This window comes from Lipotes vexillifer, unplaced genomic scaffold, assembly GCF_000442215.2.
Source record: "Lipotes vexillifer unplaced genomic scaffold, Lipotes_vexillifer_v1.1 scaffold299, whole genome shotgun sequence".
Taxonomy (NCBI): domain Eukaryota; kingdom Metazoa; phylum Chordata; class Mammalia; order Artiodactyla; family Lipotidae; genus Lipotes; species Lipotes vexillifer.
This window is the reverse complement of record NW_006784347.1, coordinates 2,463,643-2,482,447: the sequence shown is the minus strand read 5'-3', so window position 1 is coordinate 2,482,447 and position 18,805 is coordinate 2,463,643. Positions and strand designations below refer to the sequence as shown.

The 18,805-nt window shown below is 48.9% G+C and overlaps 1 protein-coding gene across 1 annotated transcript in view; it reads left to right on the top strand.

The window, feature by feature from the left end:
* The window catches only part of PECAM1 (platelet and endothelial cell adhesion molecule 1), a 55,722-nt gene extending 40,475 nt beyond the window's left edge, over positions 1-15,247 (top strand). Inside the window, exons 15-16 of the mRNA XM_007456775.1 lie at positions 9,369-9,391; positions 14,191-15,247. Coding sequence (XP_007456837.1) covers positions 9,369-9,391; positions 14,191-14,220 — 53 coding nt within the window. The 3' untranslated portion in view covers positions 14,221-15,247. The remainder of the gene's footprint in view (positions 1-9,368; positions 9,392-14,190) is intronic.
* Positions 15,248-18,805: the final 3,558 nt, after the last annotated feature.

Here is an 18,805-nt window from a genome sequence, read left to right as displayed (position 1 = left end):
CCCGTGTCCCCTGCATCGGCAGGCGGACTCTCAACCACTGCGCCACCAGGGAAGCCCTCTGAGTCTGTTTTCACACAAAGACTACTTTTAAATTCTGAAAATAAGTCACAACCCAAAGGGCATAAACATTCCAGGGGGGGAAATAGTCACTATGCAGATATCTTGCTTTGTACAACAAACCTCTACTTAAGTGGATTCTTTGAAAGGGAATTATTAAAACAGGCTGGAAAACTTTGATAAAGCCTGGCTACCCCAAGGGTGGTCCACAGACAGGTAGCAACGATCTCAGGCCCAAACCAGACTCACAGGGTCGGAATCTCCAGAATCTGAACTCCCAATAAGGTCCCACATATTTCTTTTCTTTTCTTTAATATTTATTTATTTATTTTGGTTGTGCCAGGTCTTAGTTGCGGCCTGTGGGCTCCTTAGTTGCAGCACGCGGGCTCCTTAGTTGTGGCATCCGAACTCTTAGTTGCGGCACGCATGTCGATCTCATTCCCTGACCAGGGATCAAACCCGGGCCCCCTGCATTGGGAGCACGGAGTCTTATCCACTGAGCCACCAGGGAAGTCCTGGTCCCACGTATTTCAGATGCTGCCAATGTTAGAGAAGCACTGTCTTACCTGAAGAGCCTACTTGTTATCTGAACTAGGAATCACCCCTTAATTAATCTTTTTAAAAGTGGTATTTTCATGGGTAGGGCAGAAACTCAGCCCCATGGAGAACTTGACACTGACTGAATGATAATTTGAAAACCATTTCCTGGGGAATTCTTGGCTTCAGTATCTCATTTTGCATTCTCAGTCTATTCAGAGCTAGCAAAACTAAAATTTAGAAACAGGCTTCCTCTGTTCTTCCAGTGTAACAGCTGAAGCTCAGATCAGGTTCATGGTTGGTCCTGATGGGTAATTGTGTAAAAATGCCCCCTTTGCTTTCCTCGTGGTGGTCCCTGAGATGGTTCGCTTTCAGTCGCTTTGGTTATGCAAAAACTCACGTTTATTAAGCACTTGCTGTTTGTGCTAAGTGGTCTATATTACATTATCTCTTTCACTCCTCCACAGTAAATCCCATTTTTCAGATGAGGATACTGAGGCATAGAGGGCTTAAAACAGTTCCCCATGGTTAGGGTTAGTACACCAGAACTGGCCCACCCCAGAGCTGGATTCCATGCTCCTGATCGTTGAGCTGCCTTTGGTTTTGGGGAAGGGAAGCTGGTGAAGTGTGGAGGCCACAGGGAACCCCCCCCCCCCCCCCCCCCCCCCCCGCCGCGGGGGGGGGGGGGGGGGGGGGGGGGGGGGGGGGGGGGGGGGGGGGGGGGGGGGGGGGGGGGGGGGGGGGAAGGGGCTGTGGGGGGGGGCGGGGGAAGGGGCTGTGGCCACCTGAGGCCACCCCTGGAGGTCCCATACAGTTGGTGAAGGCCACGCCCAGTGTGGATTCCAAAGGGCTTGTGTTAGGGACCCTGCAAATTAGCCTGAAAAAAGACAGATTAACAAGAAAAAAGCAGTGAGAGTAACTCGGTGGAGTGGGGTGAGGGAAGCTCCCCGAAAGCCTCCCTTCTGCATCCGTTGATTCTCATTTGCCTCTAGCTCAAAATAACCCTTATACCAAAGTGGCATGTTTTGGGGTGGCATATTCTGGTTTTCTGCTCTGCTTCAGGGTAGCTGTTCAAGTGGGTTCTCTCAGTGTCCCCAGGCTGGTTCTAGATGCCTGAGTCCTCAGTCCCTGTCTGTCCGAACCTTACTGCTCCCGCTGGCCTCAGGCTGGAACAGACCACAGGCACCACGGAACCCAACCCGGTAGGGATTTGAGGTGGTAAAGAGCCCTGTTTTGCTGGGGGATATCTGAGCCCCTGTCCTGTTGCTCCCACTTAACAACTGTGCGACTTTGACCAAGAGGCCTGACCTCTCTGTGATGACTCAGTTTCTTCAACTGTTAAATGGAGATGGGATTAAATGAGAAAAAGGGGTGAGATGGTGCCAGGGGAGATGGTGCCATTTACTCCAAGCATGCAGTCAGTGTATCACCCCTACCATACAGTGAGCATTCAATCCATTTTAGCTGAAAAATGCATGAGGAACTTGAGCCCTAGTGCCTGGCCCAGGGCAAGACTAGAGCCAGCTCCGGACTCCCAGGCCAGGGCATTCCCAGAGTGCTATCTGGGCCATTAGGTGTCAGTTGGGGTTTAGGTCTCTCTATAATCTGGTCTTTCATCTGGGAGCCAGCTCCTGCCAGGTAGATAGAGGGAGCCCTGGGTCTTATAGCCAAAACCGCATCGCTGCTGCAAAAGCCAGCCCTGTTTTTGAGCGTTTCCCACTCAGCTGCTGCCCAAGGGGAGGAGGCTGCAGGCCTTGGTTGATTCCTCTTCCCTTTTCTTTTTTTTCCTCTGTCAGCCACTCAGAACCATCATAGGGTTGATGGAGGCTCTATTATTATTCCTGCTCTACAGATGGGGAAATGGGCAGAGGTGAAATAGCTTGTCCTGGTCCCAAGGCCAGTGGTGGCAGAGCAGGGACTGAGTGTGGGGAGCCTGGCTGCAGAGTAGCACACTTCACAAGCCTCATGTTTCCTCTGTGTTGCCAAACCAACTGGTTTCCACTTTCATCAGCCTAATTAGAGGATGCAGCTCTGTCTACTTTAGAAGTTAAGAGGAACAGCCTGGTATGGTCTGTGTGAGCCTGGGTGAGTCATGGAGCCTCTCGGGACCTCGGTCACCTTCTCTGTGGAATGAGGGGCATGGGCTCGAATCTGGATCAGGGGTTCTCCAGGTTGGTTACAATACAGGTAGACTGGCACCACCTCTGATTCAGTAGGTCTAAGTGAGCTGAGAATTTGCATTTCTAACAGATTCCCACATGCTGCTGCTGCTGGTCTGGGGACACACTTATAGAACCATTTTCTAGATGCTCTGAGTTCCCTTCTGACTGTACCACTCTGAGTTCTGCTGTGCTTCTCGTTTGAAGCGGTAGAGTCTTTCTTACTCCCCAGCAATCTGGGAGGGATTGCTCTAGATTGGCTGGCAGAGATAACCCAGAAACACTGTGTGTGTGTGTGTGTGTGTGTGTCTGTGTGTGTGTGTGTTGAGGGGAGGGTGTGACCCACAATAAAAAAGGCCCCGTGAGGGTCTCTGGGCTGGTCTGGGAGCAGGCTGAGCGCAGGGCTGAGTCTTATCTGACTTTTCCTTCTTAGGTTTTTGTTCTTCCCCACCTTAGTTTCTCAGTTCCCCATCATCTTCCAACGAGCTGCACTTCAGGGCTGGCTATTTTGGGAAATGGCTCACAGGGCGTAGTTCTGGCTCTTAGACCCCCTTTTTCCCCTGAGTGATGCAAAGGAAAACTGCTCCTCTAGATAAGCAAAAGGGCAACAGGCAGGCCTGCCTCCAAGGAGCAGCCCCAGGCGGGGCTGGAGAGGGTGTCAGGGGATCTGGTAGGCCATGGGAGGCACCAGGTTTTTGCAATCTTGGGTTTAGGCTCTGAGCTTTTTTTAAAGCTGTGGTAAAATATATTGGGTTGGCCAAAAAGTTCATTCGGGTTTTCGTAACATGGAAAAACCCAAACGAACTTCTTGGCCAACCCAACACATAACACTTGCCATTTTAACCATTTTTACGTGTACATTTCAGTAACACTAAGTACAATCACATTGTTGTATGATCATCACCACCATCCATCCCCAGAACTTTTTCGTCTTTCCAAACTGATACTCCTTACCCATTAAATGATAATTCCCCAGACCCAGCCCCTGGCAACGACGACCGTTCTACTTTGTGTCCCTGTGAACTTGACTACATTCAGCTGTTTTAATCTGTCAGATCAGGTGGTTGAATGAATGATCTTAAGTTGCTTTCCATTCATAACATTCAGAGTCTCAGTGTCCTGGCGTTTGGAAGGGATGGTCATTTGTCTATGCCTTGGTCGCTCCAGACCCAGGCTCTGGAACATGTCTGTGGTGGGTGGGGACTCAGTCCCTTCTAAGAGTCACTCCCCAGGTCCCTTGGCGCCAATCCTAATCCTCTGCCCACCTTTGACTCCACGTTTGCCCTTCAAATCTGAGTTAAGTCCTGGATCTCAGAGGCCATTTTACCATGTTTCTGCTGCATTTGTGTCAGCCAGAGGCCAGCCTGGGTGGTTTTCTGTACTGCAAACCTCATGGAAAACACCCTCAGTAGGAGACCTGGGGGTTGGTCTTGGCTCCACCCTCATCAGGTTATAAGACTTGGCCGCCCCCCCCCCTCAATGCTATCCCATCAGACGTCAGTTTCCTCACAAGTCCCCAGTAAAATTCCCTTGGCCTCAGTGGAGCTGCTGCGGGGTGAACGTGTCAGTGTTCCTCAGGAATGTACGTGCCCCTTGAGTGGATGAGGGCTGTTGTGGACAGGCGGGTTCTATAAAAAGAGGAGGGAGGGAGGCATCTCTTCCAACTCATTACCTCCCACTGGGTCTTGACCACAGTCACGCACATCTGCTCTTCTGTATTTTTTCATAGTTGAAAATTAATTGGAAAAAATTTTTTTTCTATAAATTTATTTTATTCATTTTTGGCTGCATTGGGTCTTCATTGCTGCGCGCGGGCTTTCTCTAGCTGGGGCAAAGGGGGGCCGTTCCTCGTTGTGGCACGTGGGCTTTTCATTGCAGTGGCTTCTCTCGTTGCGGAGCACGGGCTCTAGGTGCGCGGGCTTCAGTAGTTGTGGCGCACGGGCTTAGTTTCCCTGTGGCAAGTGAGATCTTCCCGGACCAGGGCTTGAACCTGTGTCCCCTGCGTTGGCGGGCAGATTCTTTTTTTTTTTTATTTTTTATAAATTTATTTTATTTTTTTTGGCTGTGTTGGGTCTTCATTGCTGCTCCTGGGCTTTCTCTAGTTGCGGCGAGTGGGAACTAGTCTTCATTACGGTATGCGGGCTTCTCACTGTGGTGGCTTCTCTGGTTACGGAGCATGGGCTCTAGGTGTGTGGGCTTCAGTATTTGTGGCACGCAGGCTCAGTAGTTGTGGCTCACGGGCTTAGTTGCTCTGCAGCATGTGGGATCTTCCCAGACCAGGGATTGAACCCGTGTCCCCTGCATTGGCAGGCAGATTCTTTTTTTTTTTTGCGGTACATGGGCCTCTCACTGTTGCGGCCTCTCCCGTTGCGGAGCACAGGCTCCGGACACGCAGGCTCAGCGGCCATGGCTTACGGGCCCAGCCGCTCCGTGGCATGTGTGATCTTCTCGGACCGGGGCACGAACCCGTGTCCCCTGCATCTGCAGACGGACTCTCAACCACTGTGCCACCAGGGAAGCCCGGCAGGCGGATTCTTAACCACTGCGCCACCAGGGAAGCTCCTACTGAAAAATTTAAATTCATTATTAATATGTTGTTACAGTGACTCAAGCACAAATGCCATTATGTTTCCTACTCTTAACTATTCCAACACCTGAAATATTCATTTTTAGGAAAATGTAAGTACTAATACAGTAGCATACTAGAAAATTTTGATATTAAAGCTTATTTTCCCATTGGAGTTACTTTGCCTTTTTTTTTTTTTTTTTTACATATACATGTATCTATTAGTTTTCAAATTCTTTTCCCATTTAGGTTGTTACATAATATTGAGCAGAGTTCCCTGTGCTGCTATTCTATTTTGTTGACATACTGCTGAGCTAACATCTTCCTGTCCCAGCAATTAACTCAGTCTGAGGCCAGCCATTAGATGATTCTTTGCTACATGTTCCCTGCCTGTTAGGGAGGGAAGGAGAGGGATTCTCAGAACTTGGAAGACTTTATCAGAAAGAGACCAAATTGAAGTCAGCCTCAGGAGAAGACAGAGCAAGCCCCGGGGACACTGCCAGAACCGGGGGAGAAAGAGATTTTGCCCCTCACTAAGCTTCAGCTTTCTCAGGGGAATGGAGAAAATGCTGATAATTTCCTCATAATTTAGATCTGCAAACTTAGCACTTGGGGTTTTTTAAAGTTCTTGTTTCCTTTTCCCTTATTTGCCTGAGGTTAGGATTTGTCAGCAGTAGTAGCTCTAGTTATGGTTAATGATATGGCTTACCAGAAATGGGAAAATTAGTCTGTTTTTGTGCTCCTCAGTAAGCAGGCATGTGGATGATCCTAAGAAGTGAGCATTGCAGGAAAGTGATCCAGGTCCCAGTGTGGTACCTTTCTCTCCCAACCCTTAACTAGAACCCATTTACTCCCACCCACTTGGTTTTGGACTTCACGCAGGATAGTCTGTTACTCAGCTGAGCTTTCTTGGTTGAGATGGATGGAGGAGGCGTCTTCACAGGGTTTGTTCATAGCTTGGTGCCCTGGGTTGTGAGCTGACCTGGAGTCAAAGGCGCCCCCCACCCCACCTCTTCCTCCTCTGACTGGTGCCAACTAATTCAAGGAAAGGTTTGATTCTTTTCCTCCCCCTTGTTCCCTAGTGCTCTCCTAGTGACAGGAGCTAAAAGAGCTAAGTTGTAGCTGGGTAGAGAGCTTCTCCGTAAGTCAGCTCATGGTTATCCGTGGCAATACTCCTCCGCTTCCCTCAGCCTGCTTGAGCCTTGTGTGAACTGGAATTCCTGGCTAGCCAGGGAAGTTTGTATCTTCACTCTGATTCAGCGATTGATGGGTTTACAGTGCTCCAGCTTATCCTGAAAGTACTTTATAAAATGGTTTGCAGTTCACCCAAAGCATAACTTATTAACATATATTTACCCCAGTTTTTAAGGCAGGAGAATAAAGCGGTTTATTATAATTAATCAGCAATGCAGTCAAGTTCTTCCCTATGAAAGAACTAAGGTCTAGGATAAGATTTCCACAGTTTAGGGCAGAGGTTCTCAATGCAAGAGACATTTGGCAATGTCTGGAGACATTTTTGGTTGTCATAATTTGGGGCGGGAGGAGGGGTGCTACTGCATCTAATGGGTGGAGGCCAGGGATGCTGCTAAACATCTTAGAATGCACAGGACAAGCCCCATAACAAAGAATTATCCAACCCAGAATGTCAGTAGTGCCAGTGTTAAGAAACTCTGGTTTGGAGGAATTCGTTTCCTATCATTCCTCCAAGACGAGAGCTGGTTTTCCTCCCTGGATGCCCCGTGCCCACCTTGGAGGTATCCTGGGCACATCCCACCTGACAACTAGTGGTTCTGGGGAGAGATGCCAAGTCCTGCTCCAGACAGTAACCTATGTCTTTTGGATCGGGCAGGGCCCACCTCCCTCACTCAGCCTCCTTCTTCTGCTTTCTCCTTGCCTGGAATTTAGACTTCTGGAATACTTCTTAAGGGAGCAGAAATCCAGTATACCAAGAGTGGCTGGTCATGGAGACGGGACCAAAGAACAGAGGGGCCCTATGCCATGTCCCCTCTGGGAGGGAGAGAAGAGCACTTGAGGACCCGTCCCCACCCATCCTGCGAGGCCCAGAGCAAACTAGCCTAGTGGGCACTGCCAGCCTGCCCCCAGGGTGGCATCTCCTACATCAGAGTGCAAGGCGGTAAAACTTCCTCCATTAAAAAAAAATATGGGGGCTTCCTTGGTGGCACAGTGCTTAAGAATCTGCCTGCCAATGCAGGGGACACGGGTTTGAGCCCTGGTCTGGGAAGATCCCACATGCCGCGGAGCAACAAAGCCCGTGAGCCACAAATACTGAGCCCACGTGCCGCAACTACTGAAGCCTGTGCACCTAGAGTCCTTGCTCTGCAACAAGAGAAGCCACTGTGGTGAGAAGCCCATGCACCGCAACAAAGCGTAGCCCCTGCTCGCTGCAGCTAGAGAAAAGCCCACACGCAGCGAGGAAGAACCAATACAGCCAATAAATAAATAAATAAATTTATTTTAAAAAATACGGATACTACCCACTAGATTCTGGTACCAAAAAGAAACAAAACAAGTGCGCATAACTTGGAGCTCCATCAGCATTATCAGCATACTTGAATTTTAGTATTCTGTGTCCCTGTTGCTTTAGGAAACACAGCCTGAGGCTCTTGCCCTCTGGTGTCCGATTCTAGAGCCCTTGGGGCTTTGGAGGAACGGGAAGCATGGGATCCTTTGGGTCCTCCCAGGTCAGGTTTGGGCTGGGGGTGGGGTGCTGCCCACAGCCTTACTCAATGTGTGGAAGTTTACACAATGGCTCAACTTCTTGGTCGGGCTGATTCATCCATTTGGCCTTTGACGCCTACCTCTGACCCAGCCAGGACAGAAGGGGGCCCCTTAGGAACCCCTGGCCCTGTTCCCTCTAGAGGAGACGCACAATGGAGCTGTGATAAGACAGGGTTTGAGGAGGAAGTAGACTGGTGGAAACAGGATATTTTTAAATTAGAGAAAGAAACAGAAGATTGTGACTCCCGTTGTGACAGTTGGGTCCTGAGACAGGCCAGGATTCAAAGGGACTGGGCTTGAGCTTGTGCGGCACCAAGGCCCCTTGAATTGCCTCCCAAGTAAGACTGAGGATTTGGGAGTGGGGACAGGGTATGACTCTCCACCACCTTTAAGAATAGCAACCAACCCCCAAACCCTCATCTCCTCTTGGGCCTTCCCCAGGCTTCTGTGTCTTTGGAGCCATGTCCATAGTGGGCTATTTGGGGAATCAGCCCCAACATGTAGGCCACTCCCCGTTCAGAAACTCTGCTGTTAGTGGGGCCTGGTCCTGTCCAAGAGGCAAATCATAGCCCTCTCTTGCCTCTTGCCGTGAAAATCATCACTAACTAATGCAGGCGGGGGTCACGCACCTTCGACGCAATGTCTCCTGTTCTCTTCTGGACATTTTCAGAATGTCCAGCCAGTCCCGGCCTGCACCCTGGCAGGAAGACTGTGTGGTCTCCAGATGACTGAGATGAGGCTCCCCAGGCCCTGACCTTCAGACAGCACTTGAACCGTATATGCCAAGGGCGTTGGCCTTGTTTGTGCTTTCTGCTCCGCTGATCCCACTCCTGGGAATAGACAAACTAGTATGAAATATGGAAATTGCTTTATTCCCAAAGAGGACATTGGCAGCATTATTTAAAATAGCCCAAACTTGGAAAGCACCTCAACTTAAATGTTGACATTTAAGTCAACAGTGGAACCAGAGATAATTTTTACCTGCTTTCTACTTTTCTGTAGTTTTCAGGTTTTTTCCCTAAACTAACAGGTGCTATTAATTCTTAAACAACTGTTTAAAATGTTAAACTAGCTGCCCGGGACTTTATATGCTTGTCACATGGAGCTACATGGCCCAGGGGAAGCTATCTGTGGGGCAAAGGAGCCATAAACCTGGGCACCCAGTGAGCTTGAGGGTCTGGCGTCTCCTGCACTGCGCCCCCTCCCTCCATCTTTATTTGCGCAGCTCCTGAGATGTTGGGCGTGGGGGGTGGGGAGAGCCTAACTCATGCTCTGTGTTGCTCACCTCCATGTTATCCTTTGTTTTGCAGATTTCGTGGAAAACAGATATTCTGTAAGTACACATTTCATATGCACTATTTTTTTTAAAACAGTCCATCGAACAGTGAAATATTTCCAGACTCACCCAGGTTCTGCAGCCCCAGCAATGACACCCCTAGACTAGCCTCGTCTGTTTTAGACCAGGAGCCTGGGCTCCTCTGACTAGCCTGGTCATCAGGCTAGCCAGGTTTTCTAGGCCAGCTGTCGTTTTGAAATTCTCTCCTACTGTTTCCATCATTAAGACTCAGCCCACTTGTGAAGGGAGAGCCTGGAAGTCCCCCGCAGGGTTGGGAATCTAGGGCTCTCAGCTCCAGATGAGCAAAGTCCACATTTCCTTTGAGTCTAGCTCTTTGGAGGTGAGGCAGACTGGGGGGGTGTACTTGGAGAAGAGAAGCGTCCAACAGTCACCCTCACACACCAGGCCCTCTGCTGCAGGGGACACACAAGGTCTTTGATCCAGTGAGGGAATCAGATGAGTTTTCTTGGCTGAGAAAGTGAAGGGATAACAGCTACTCCAGAAGCCATGGAAACAGAGAACAGAGGTGCTTTGTTCTGCCTGGTTAGTGGTCTCTTCACCAAGGAGGGGTCATTTGGATGGGCCATGAGGAATGAGCGGGTTCCAGCAGCGTCCAGGTAGGAAGATCATCAGGGGCAGAGGCGTGAGGGTTGGAGCAGTCTCTAGCAGCTCAGAATGGGAGCAGACGGGGGTGCCGGTGACAAGTGATAGGGGAAAGGTAAGTTAGGGCTTGCTTGGGAAAGACTCGAACATCTCATTATGAGGTTTCATTCTGTAGGAAATAGAGGATTTAGGAAGCTGCCACTTGGCAGATGGGAATGTTTAAAAGAAGTGCAGAGGCCCAAGTTCAAGTTTTGTGAAGACCCATTTTCCCCCATCTTCCTACTCCCAACCTTTTTATGAGCTACCCAGCAGCACAAGAGTTAACTAACTGGGCAGCTAACATCTTAACAAATGAGGAATTTGTCTCTCAAACTGCTTCTTTAAGGTCTGGGAAGAACTTTCAGCAAGATTGCTGGTAGCCCTTCCAATGGGCCCCCAGCTTCCTTTGTTTTGCCTGAGTCTGAATTCTTGTAAAACAGAGAACTCATTATGCCTTTGACAGACAGGAAGCTGCTGACATTCTTTTTATGGAGGAAGGCTATCAATTTAAGGAAAAGAGGAATGAAATGAATGTCTTTTTCTAGCCTAAGCCACCCAGACTCCTGAAATCAGAGACTGTTGCATTGGAAGGAAAGGGGGCCCAATTTATAGATGAGAAAACTGAGTCCTGAATTGGCAGGACAGCTTGACCAGGGTCACCCAGCTTGTTAATAGCAGAGCCAGGACTAGAACCCTAGGTCTCCAGACTCCCCGGCCAGTCCACAACACAAGACTCCCTCCAAGAAGTGATGTCACTGTCCCAGCCATCATGGCATTGCGAGAGTGGAAAGTGAGAACTTTGCCCCATGGCCCTTGTGGGACTCAGATAAAGAGATGTTCTCCCGCTGCAATAATCATGGCTGTGTCCACCCAAGGCAGGTCTGCTGGACCTGCAGGACTGACTTATTTACTTTTTCTTCAATCCAAATGATCTCTCTGGACAAAGGCTCTGAGCTCTAGGACAGACAGAACTTCCCCTTTCCCCAGAAGCCGGCCCATGGGCCCAGGAGTCTGCTTCCAGAATGCTCCTGAGTGTTCACCCGTCGCTGGTCCCGTGCCCCAAAATAATAAGGCCTTTTGGCGGGAGCACAGGGATTGCCAGCCGTTGGGAAAGGCATTTTGAATCTTTAAGGGAATGCGTCTTGTTTATAAAAGAAGCAGGTATAGTTTCCCTAATAATCAGCTGGTGAGGGTCAGGAGAAAATTAATTGAATTGCTCAGCAGGGAAATGGGAGGGGATTTCCTTCCTGAAATCAAACCTGGCGATCATTCCCAGTTGTTTAATGGCCGTTGCTTCTGAAAACATATTGGAGGAAATATCTTAACAATGAGATAGCCACTTAGCCAAATACTAATTTAGTATTGTTCGACTTGCTTCAATGGCACATTCTGACTTCATTTTTCCTCTGCCATTTTCGCCTTGTTTATAAATCGTGTTGTGGCCCAGGCAGACAGATAACGTGAAAAGAGAACAGCCTGTACTTAAAGGGATGAATCTGGACCTGCGTGGGTCTCAGGATCTTGGAAGGGACTTGCCTTCTTACTGACAAAAGGCAATTTCTAGTTACAACTCATCTCCTTCCCTCCCGGGAGCCAGCGGGCAGCTGGACTGCAATGGGAACAGCCCTGGAGTTGGGATCAAGAGACTCTGGGGCATGAGTTCCAGCTCTCCAGCCAAGCCTAAGCTTCCTCATCTGTAAAATGGAGATGGTGATGGCAACAACAAAAACAGTGAAGTCTACCTATTTAAAGACCATCTTAAGGGTTAAGTGAGAAACATGTGTGCAGAGTACTTTGCAGATTGCAAACTATCATATAAAAGCTAATTGATTATCTATTTTAAAGTTCTTTTCATCAAACACTCTGGCAGCATAAGGCACGGATGGAGAATTTACTTCACTTGGCCCTGAAATGCCCCTGTCACCTGAGGGGAAGGTAGCAGTTGCTTACCCAAAGCACAGGATTCAACCCAAGCCAAGCTTTGACAGGAAGCAGAGACCCACATTAAGACGACTTTCCCCTGATACCTATTTATTAGACATGTCACTTCAGGCAGATTTCCTAACCTCTCGGGGCCTTAGTTTCCTCATTTGTAAATTGGAGGAAATAGAACCCTCTCACTTAGTTGTTGCAAGGATTAAGCCAGCACCTAGCACAGATCTGGTTCACTGGAAGTGCTGGTGGGGTGGGGGAGGGGGAGACATTCTAGAAGCAGGAAGTAGAGATCCCAGGAGCGTTAGAAGCAAAATGACCTTTGAGAGTGTCCACACCATGTTCTGGCTAGAAGTGGGGCAATTTCTTGGCTGTACTTGGTGCCTGACAGCTGGCCTCTGATTTACACATAGGCAAGCACAGCCTTGGATGTGAGCACGTTAACCTTAACTTCCAAATCCCCAAGGCCTGGATGACTGTGGCCCAGCCTTTCCCATCTCTGGAGCTGGTCATGCAGCAGCTCCCCGAGCACTCACTTCGCCTGGAGAGGGGAGCGGAGGTGTCTGGGGAAGGACTTGGTCTGGGGCCTGCAGAAGGCTGGACACCAGGGTCACACACACACCCCGCCACCCCCAGCTGAGTGGAGGAAGTGGAGCGAGGGTAGCTGCCAGGGCTGGCGGGCCTCCAGCCCCCGGGGGCCAACACAGCTCTCTTGGCCTGCTTGCCTGGGTCTCTCCTGGCAAAGGAGGAGGCAGAGCCTTGGCCTTCCGACTGGGGCCCCACAGACCTGCATCCTGTTCCGAGAGGCTCCTCAGCCCTGGCAGGACCAGAGTAAAACAGGGACTCCATCTCAGCCAACCCTCAGGGAGACAGTCAGCCCGGCCATGGCCTTCCCAAGACCTTGGCCAATCCCCACAACTTCTGCTCCTGCCTCCCCCTGAGAGCCACCTGCAGCAGGGGGCCCTGTGCTTGCAGAGGGCCCAGAGTCAGGCACTCAGGCAGGTGCTGCCTCCTGTTTTCCGGACTCACTGCTGCCCAGGGCCCAGTATCTCCCAGCATGCTCCACTCTTGCCCCCTTGCTCCGTCCATTCATCAAAATCCACCCCACCTTGCTGCCCAGCTAGGGTCCTCTCACCACCTCTCAACTCCTTCTGCAGTGTGTTAGGAACTCTTCCACCTTCTACTTCATGCTAACATTGTTTGTCAATAATTGATAGGATATAAAATTCTCGGGGGCAGGTTCTTGCATCCTCAGCCGAAAGAACAGTGCCTGGGTCAGACGGGGGTCCAGTCACTGATGGGTGTGTAGGTGACACAAGTACCCTGTGGAGCAGTTAGAGAACACTGCAGGGCGGCATCTGGAATTTAAGAAATTTTTTTTTTCACTTTTATTGTGGCAAAATATACACAACATGAAGCTTACCATCTTGACGACTTTTCAGTGTACAATTCAGTGGCGTTAAGTGCATTCTCATTGTTGTGCAGCAATTGCCAAATCGATCCACAGAACTTTTCATTATCCCAGACCCAAACTCTGTACCCATTAAGCCCTAACTTCCTATTTCCCCTTCCACCCAGAATGGCAGCCACCATTCTACTTCCTATCTCTATGAACTTGGCTCTTCTGGGTACCCCATTTAAGTGGAATCACTTGTTCCTTTGGTGTCTAGCTTATTTCAGTTAGCATAATGTTTTCAGGGTTTATCCATGTTGAAATGAATCAGAATTTCATTCCTTTTTAAGGCAGAATCATATAATTTAAAAACATTTAGGTTTGATCATTTGAGTTCAGTCTTTCATTTTTGAAATATAAAAACAGACCTAGAGAAGGTTCACCTCATGTTAGAGGCAGAGCTAGAGCAAGACACCATGTGTTCCTTAACTTTCTTAGTCTTCCTCTTTTCTAGTCTTCTCCACGTAGCACCCATGGGACCTAGTGCTGGGTTCACAGTGGGTGCTTGATGAAATTGGTTGCTAGCCTGATGTGCAACGTGTCTGTGTGGGGAGTAGAGGCTGCAGGCCCTACAGAGCAGATGTGAAGAGAAGGGAAAAACGAGTGTGGGCAGGAGCTGCCCCACAGGGTGGGGCGTGTCCTCGGATGACAGCACTGCTTTGCAGTTCCTTTGAGAAGTGCTTTGTGCAGTTTTTCATATCTTTCCACCAGGCCAGTCTTCAATCCTGAAGGGTGTGACCGTAGTGTGTCTTGTCTCTTGTCGCTGCAGAGAACGGAAGGCTCCCTTGATGGAACTTAGGACACCGAGAGCACACACTCCTCCCCGGGAGGACACCCACATTCTGAGAAGAGCAGATGATTCCTGTATTCCAAGAGTTTTGTGCACTTATTTATGAACCTGCCCTGCTCCCACCGAACCACGTGGCAATTCCTCAGGCCAAGTCACCAGTTCTCAAATCCATCTTAACTACATTTATGTTGGGTATAAAGGGCTAACAGAGGGGCTGGTTAATTTCCCACACGGCCCGCCTCCCACCAAGCCGGAGCATCCTCGGGAGTGGAGAGAAGCAGCAGGAGGTTCAGAGTAAACTGGCCACTGAGATATTTTGAAACTTGAATATTTTGTCTTGTACAGAGATCAAGAACTTTTCCAAGTCCCCTCATACACAGAAACCAGTTTCTGTTTTGTAGTCAGTCTCTCCTAGCGAATGGCCTGACTTGGGGGCTAGTTTTTCTGTTTGCCTTTGGTCCTTCAAGGGTCTGTGGTTCTGGGCAGTCCTTGTTCCTTGGAAGTACACAGCATGGACCAGACAGCTGCACCCTGTCCCCTCTACCACCTCACCTGCCACAGATGGGAAAACAGAGCTGCTTGGGAGCAACCCCTTTGAGATGGCAACTTGGAGATGAGGTTCATTCTGTGCAGTGCACCAAATAGAAAGTGAAGTTGGGCAAAGCACAGATGTTCTTAAGCTGGTTTTCTATTCCCTTTTTTTCTTTTCCTCTACCATGCTCAAGGCCGAAGGACAGGAAGATGGTTGCCTCCAGCAAATATTTTTTTTTTACTAGAAAAATGAAATGCCTATTTTTCTTACTAATTTTTTGTTATTTATTCCTTGCTAAAGGAATGGTCTCCCGAGGTCTTCAAATGTTTCTGATGGTGCCCTGAGTGGGTCGATGAGGGGCTGCGGCCATTCTTCAGTGGGGTCGCAATAGTGAGCACACCCAAGCGAGACCACCTCCCTTGTCCTCCTCATTGACACAGCTGCAGGGACCCTGAGGGGTGTTGTATTAAATAAATTTGATCTTTACTCTTCACAGACCTGTGAGATGTCATCTTCTGAGAGGCCACACACGTACAGAATATCTGTTGTGTCTGGGGACTCCTCAGGGCATCCAAGGCCACAGAGAGAACCAAGCAGGTCCCGTCAGCAGGCCAGGACCTCGGTGGCCTTCAGTGAAGTTCCGAGGTAGTCTGAGTCTCGAACCCCGAGTTATTAATATCCATCAGCTGGTGCTTCACTGTTTAGTTCCTAGCTGAAACCTGCTAAGCTGCTGTTGTCAGATTGAGGGAACAATAACAACTGCCCACCCCACCCCCAAACCAGGATGCCCGGTTAGATTTGAATTCCAGATAAACAACAAATAATTTTTGAGTATAAGTATGTCCCATGTAACATTTGGGACATACTTATACTATAAGAGTATTCATTTATCAGAAATTCAAATTTAACTAGGCATCTTATGTTTTATCTGGTAACCCTACTGGCAGAGCCTCCTCCCACCCCTCTAGGCCTCAGGATCCACCCTCCCCCGTGGCCTCAGACCAGACCTCCCTGCCCCACAGGCCAGCACCACCCGCTGGACCTGAAGGCAGAGGGGATCTGCGTGTGTCCTGGGTCTGCGGTGGCAGAAACTTGAAGGAGCCTCTTTGTCTCTTCATCTCTAAGATGAGGTTAGACTAACGGTTCTTAACATTTGGAGGGTTTAGTTTCCTTTCAAAATATGATGGCAGCTGTAGACACACACACACACACACACACACACACACACACACACACACACACACACACACACATGTTTTATCACAAAGATGCTCTACAATTTCCCAGTTTTCAGGGCCATTGACTCAGTGCAGAGACAAAGGATTGGATAATCGCTAACAGCCTTCAAGCCTGATGGTTGTTGTGTCGGTGATTTGGGGTGCAGCCCGAGCCCCCGTGTCAACTCCTCAGTCCCTTGCTGCCACCAGAGCAGAGCATTTCTGTGGAAGCTGGGAAGACCCTGTTCATACTGCTTATCACTTATTTATGGAGCATAATTGGGTCTTTATTTTTCCCCTCAGTCTATATGTCTGAGGAGCAGGCCACACACGCAGGGGTTTTTCAGTATATATATTTTTTAATTAAAAAGATTTTTTAAAATTTATTTATTTATCTTTGGCTGCGTTGGGTCTTCGTTGCTGCGCGCGGGCTTCCTCTAGTTGCGGTGAGCGGGGGCTACTCTTCGTTGCGGTGCACAGGCTTCTCATTACGGTGGCTTCTGTTGTTGGGGAGCATGGGCTCTAGGCACATGGGCTTCAGTAGTTGTGGCACGTGGGCTCAGTAGTTGTGGCACCCGGGCTTAGTTGCTCCGCAGCATGTGGGATCTTCCTGGACCAGGGCTCGAACCCGTGTTCCCTGCATTGGCAGGCGGATTCTTAACCACTGTGCCACCAGGGAAGTCCCTCTTTCACTATATTTAATGGCTAAAATCTCCCAACTCAGGATCCTGGTTCCACTGTCCTAACCTGAAGCCATAACCAAACGTCTAAGCCTGAGCTCATCACGTAACAGGAGGGTCCAGTCACCATTTCCAGGAGAGGAAGGACGTTTTCTCAGCTGTGGAACTTGTTAGTTAGAGCTCCCTCTCGTGTCTTCATGTTGTAATAGCTTATTAGAGAAGAGACCACTTAGAAAAGGCAGAGTGGAAGTTTTTCCCTCTTCTGAGGAGCCACATGAGGTCAGCCACCCATTTCATGAGCACATACCGAGCGCTCCACCAGCAGAAACTGACTGACTGAACTCTCACTCTGTGACATAGACTCAAGATGGGCAAAGTGATCCCAAGGTCAACATTAATTCATTTATGCAGTGGTTTTCTACCAGGGCGATTTTAACTCCCAGGGGTCACTGGGCAGCGTCTGGAGACATTTTTATTTGTCACAGTTGGGTGGGGCACCTGGTGGGTAGAAGCCAGGGAGGCCATTGAATATCCTACAATGCACAGGACAGACCCCTATGACAAGTATCAAGTCCAAAATGCCAACAGTGCCAAGGTTGAGAAGCCCTGCATTGAACCAGCCAGTTTATTCATGTACTTACTCAACAAGCTTGCATCCATCCACCATGCTCTGTTTTCCCGACACTTGGGAGTAGGAAGATTATAAGAATCACACGGCCCCTGATTTCCTGTACAATCCAGTAGAGATACAGGTGAGTAGAGAGCCAGTTACAACAGTGGGACAAAGGTGGTGATGGAAAAATTCAAAGCCAGTGGGGGCATAGGGAAAGGGCTCCTAACACAGGCTTTGGGGGATCAGAGAGAGTGTCCAAGAGGAAGGTGGGTCTAACCAAAGATCTGAGGGCAGGTAGAGAGTAGCAGGTCAAAAAGGTGGGGTGAGGAACAAGGAGCATGACCAACCATGGGGGGACGTGTGCTAAAACCCTGAGGCAAGGGAGAGAATGGTGTCCCCAATGAATATAAGGAAGACTGCCTGTCAGCCCTATGACTCAATCAGTCCTCTTCAAAAAGCCAGCACTGTCCCCTGGGAATTTCTGCCCGGAATCCCATTGGCCCGACCCAATCTTTGAGAGTCTTAATAAGAAGATTCCCAAAAGTTGCTCGGCCAGAACTCAACTCCTGAGCACAGTAGTTTTTAAGACTCTCCACCAGTGTCATTAGCATGTTGGAGAGAAAACCTCTGCCATAGGTCAGATTCTGCCCTTGCTCACTTACCACTCTGAGGCTCAAGTAAGAAGGCGAACTGGAGGGAGGTGGATGCCCAGCAGGACAGTCTCCACAACTGGGGTCCACGGGAGGGTGCGGGTAGGGCATGGTGTCTGTGAACACCCTGAGAGTGGGTGCAAAAAGTTGTGAGAGTACATGATATTCTAGGAGAGAGTCCATAGCTTTTATCAATTTCTCAGAGACATAATCCAAAAGAGGGTTAAGAACTATGAAATAATTAAAAACTCATGTGTTCTCCATATGATTTGATGTCAGTTGAAAACCCAGATAGAGGTCAACCCATTTCTAACCAAAAGGTCTACTTCATGGACAGTTTTAAGTCCAATGTCCCAAGAGGGACTTGGCTTGCCTTGAAAAAATTGCTCAGAATAAAGAAAGAAATGGTGATTTCAGTGTTCAAAAGAGACAGCCGTCATCTCTCAAAAGTAATAAACTATTAGACTGTTTTGGAATGCCCAAGGAATAGGCAGTAAATATTTTGAAAAGCTTCAGAGTCCAAAGTATTTCTAAAGCCTGAAGTGTCCCTTCATACGCATTTCCTAATTCAATGGGAAATGAATCTTTATTTCAACATAAACTTTGACAATAGAAAAACTATTTCCATGTTCAGAGAGGATGAAAGATGCTGGAAATAAATAAAATTCTCAAGGAAAAGTAAAAGGCAGGTTGGAATGGGTGATTGGCTACCAGTTGACTCCGTGATCTTGGAGATGTCACACATCCTGGAGCTCTTCTCCTGCAAAAGGAAGCGTATTGGTGTCCTAGGGTTGCCATAGCAGAGCACCACAAACTGTGACTCAAAGCAACAGAAATTTATCCTCCCACAGTTCTGGAGGCCAGAAGTCTGAAATCAAAGTGTCAGCCATGCCAGGATCCCT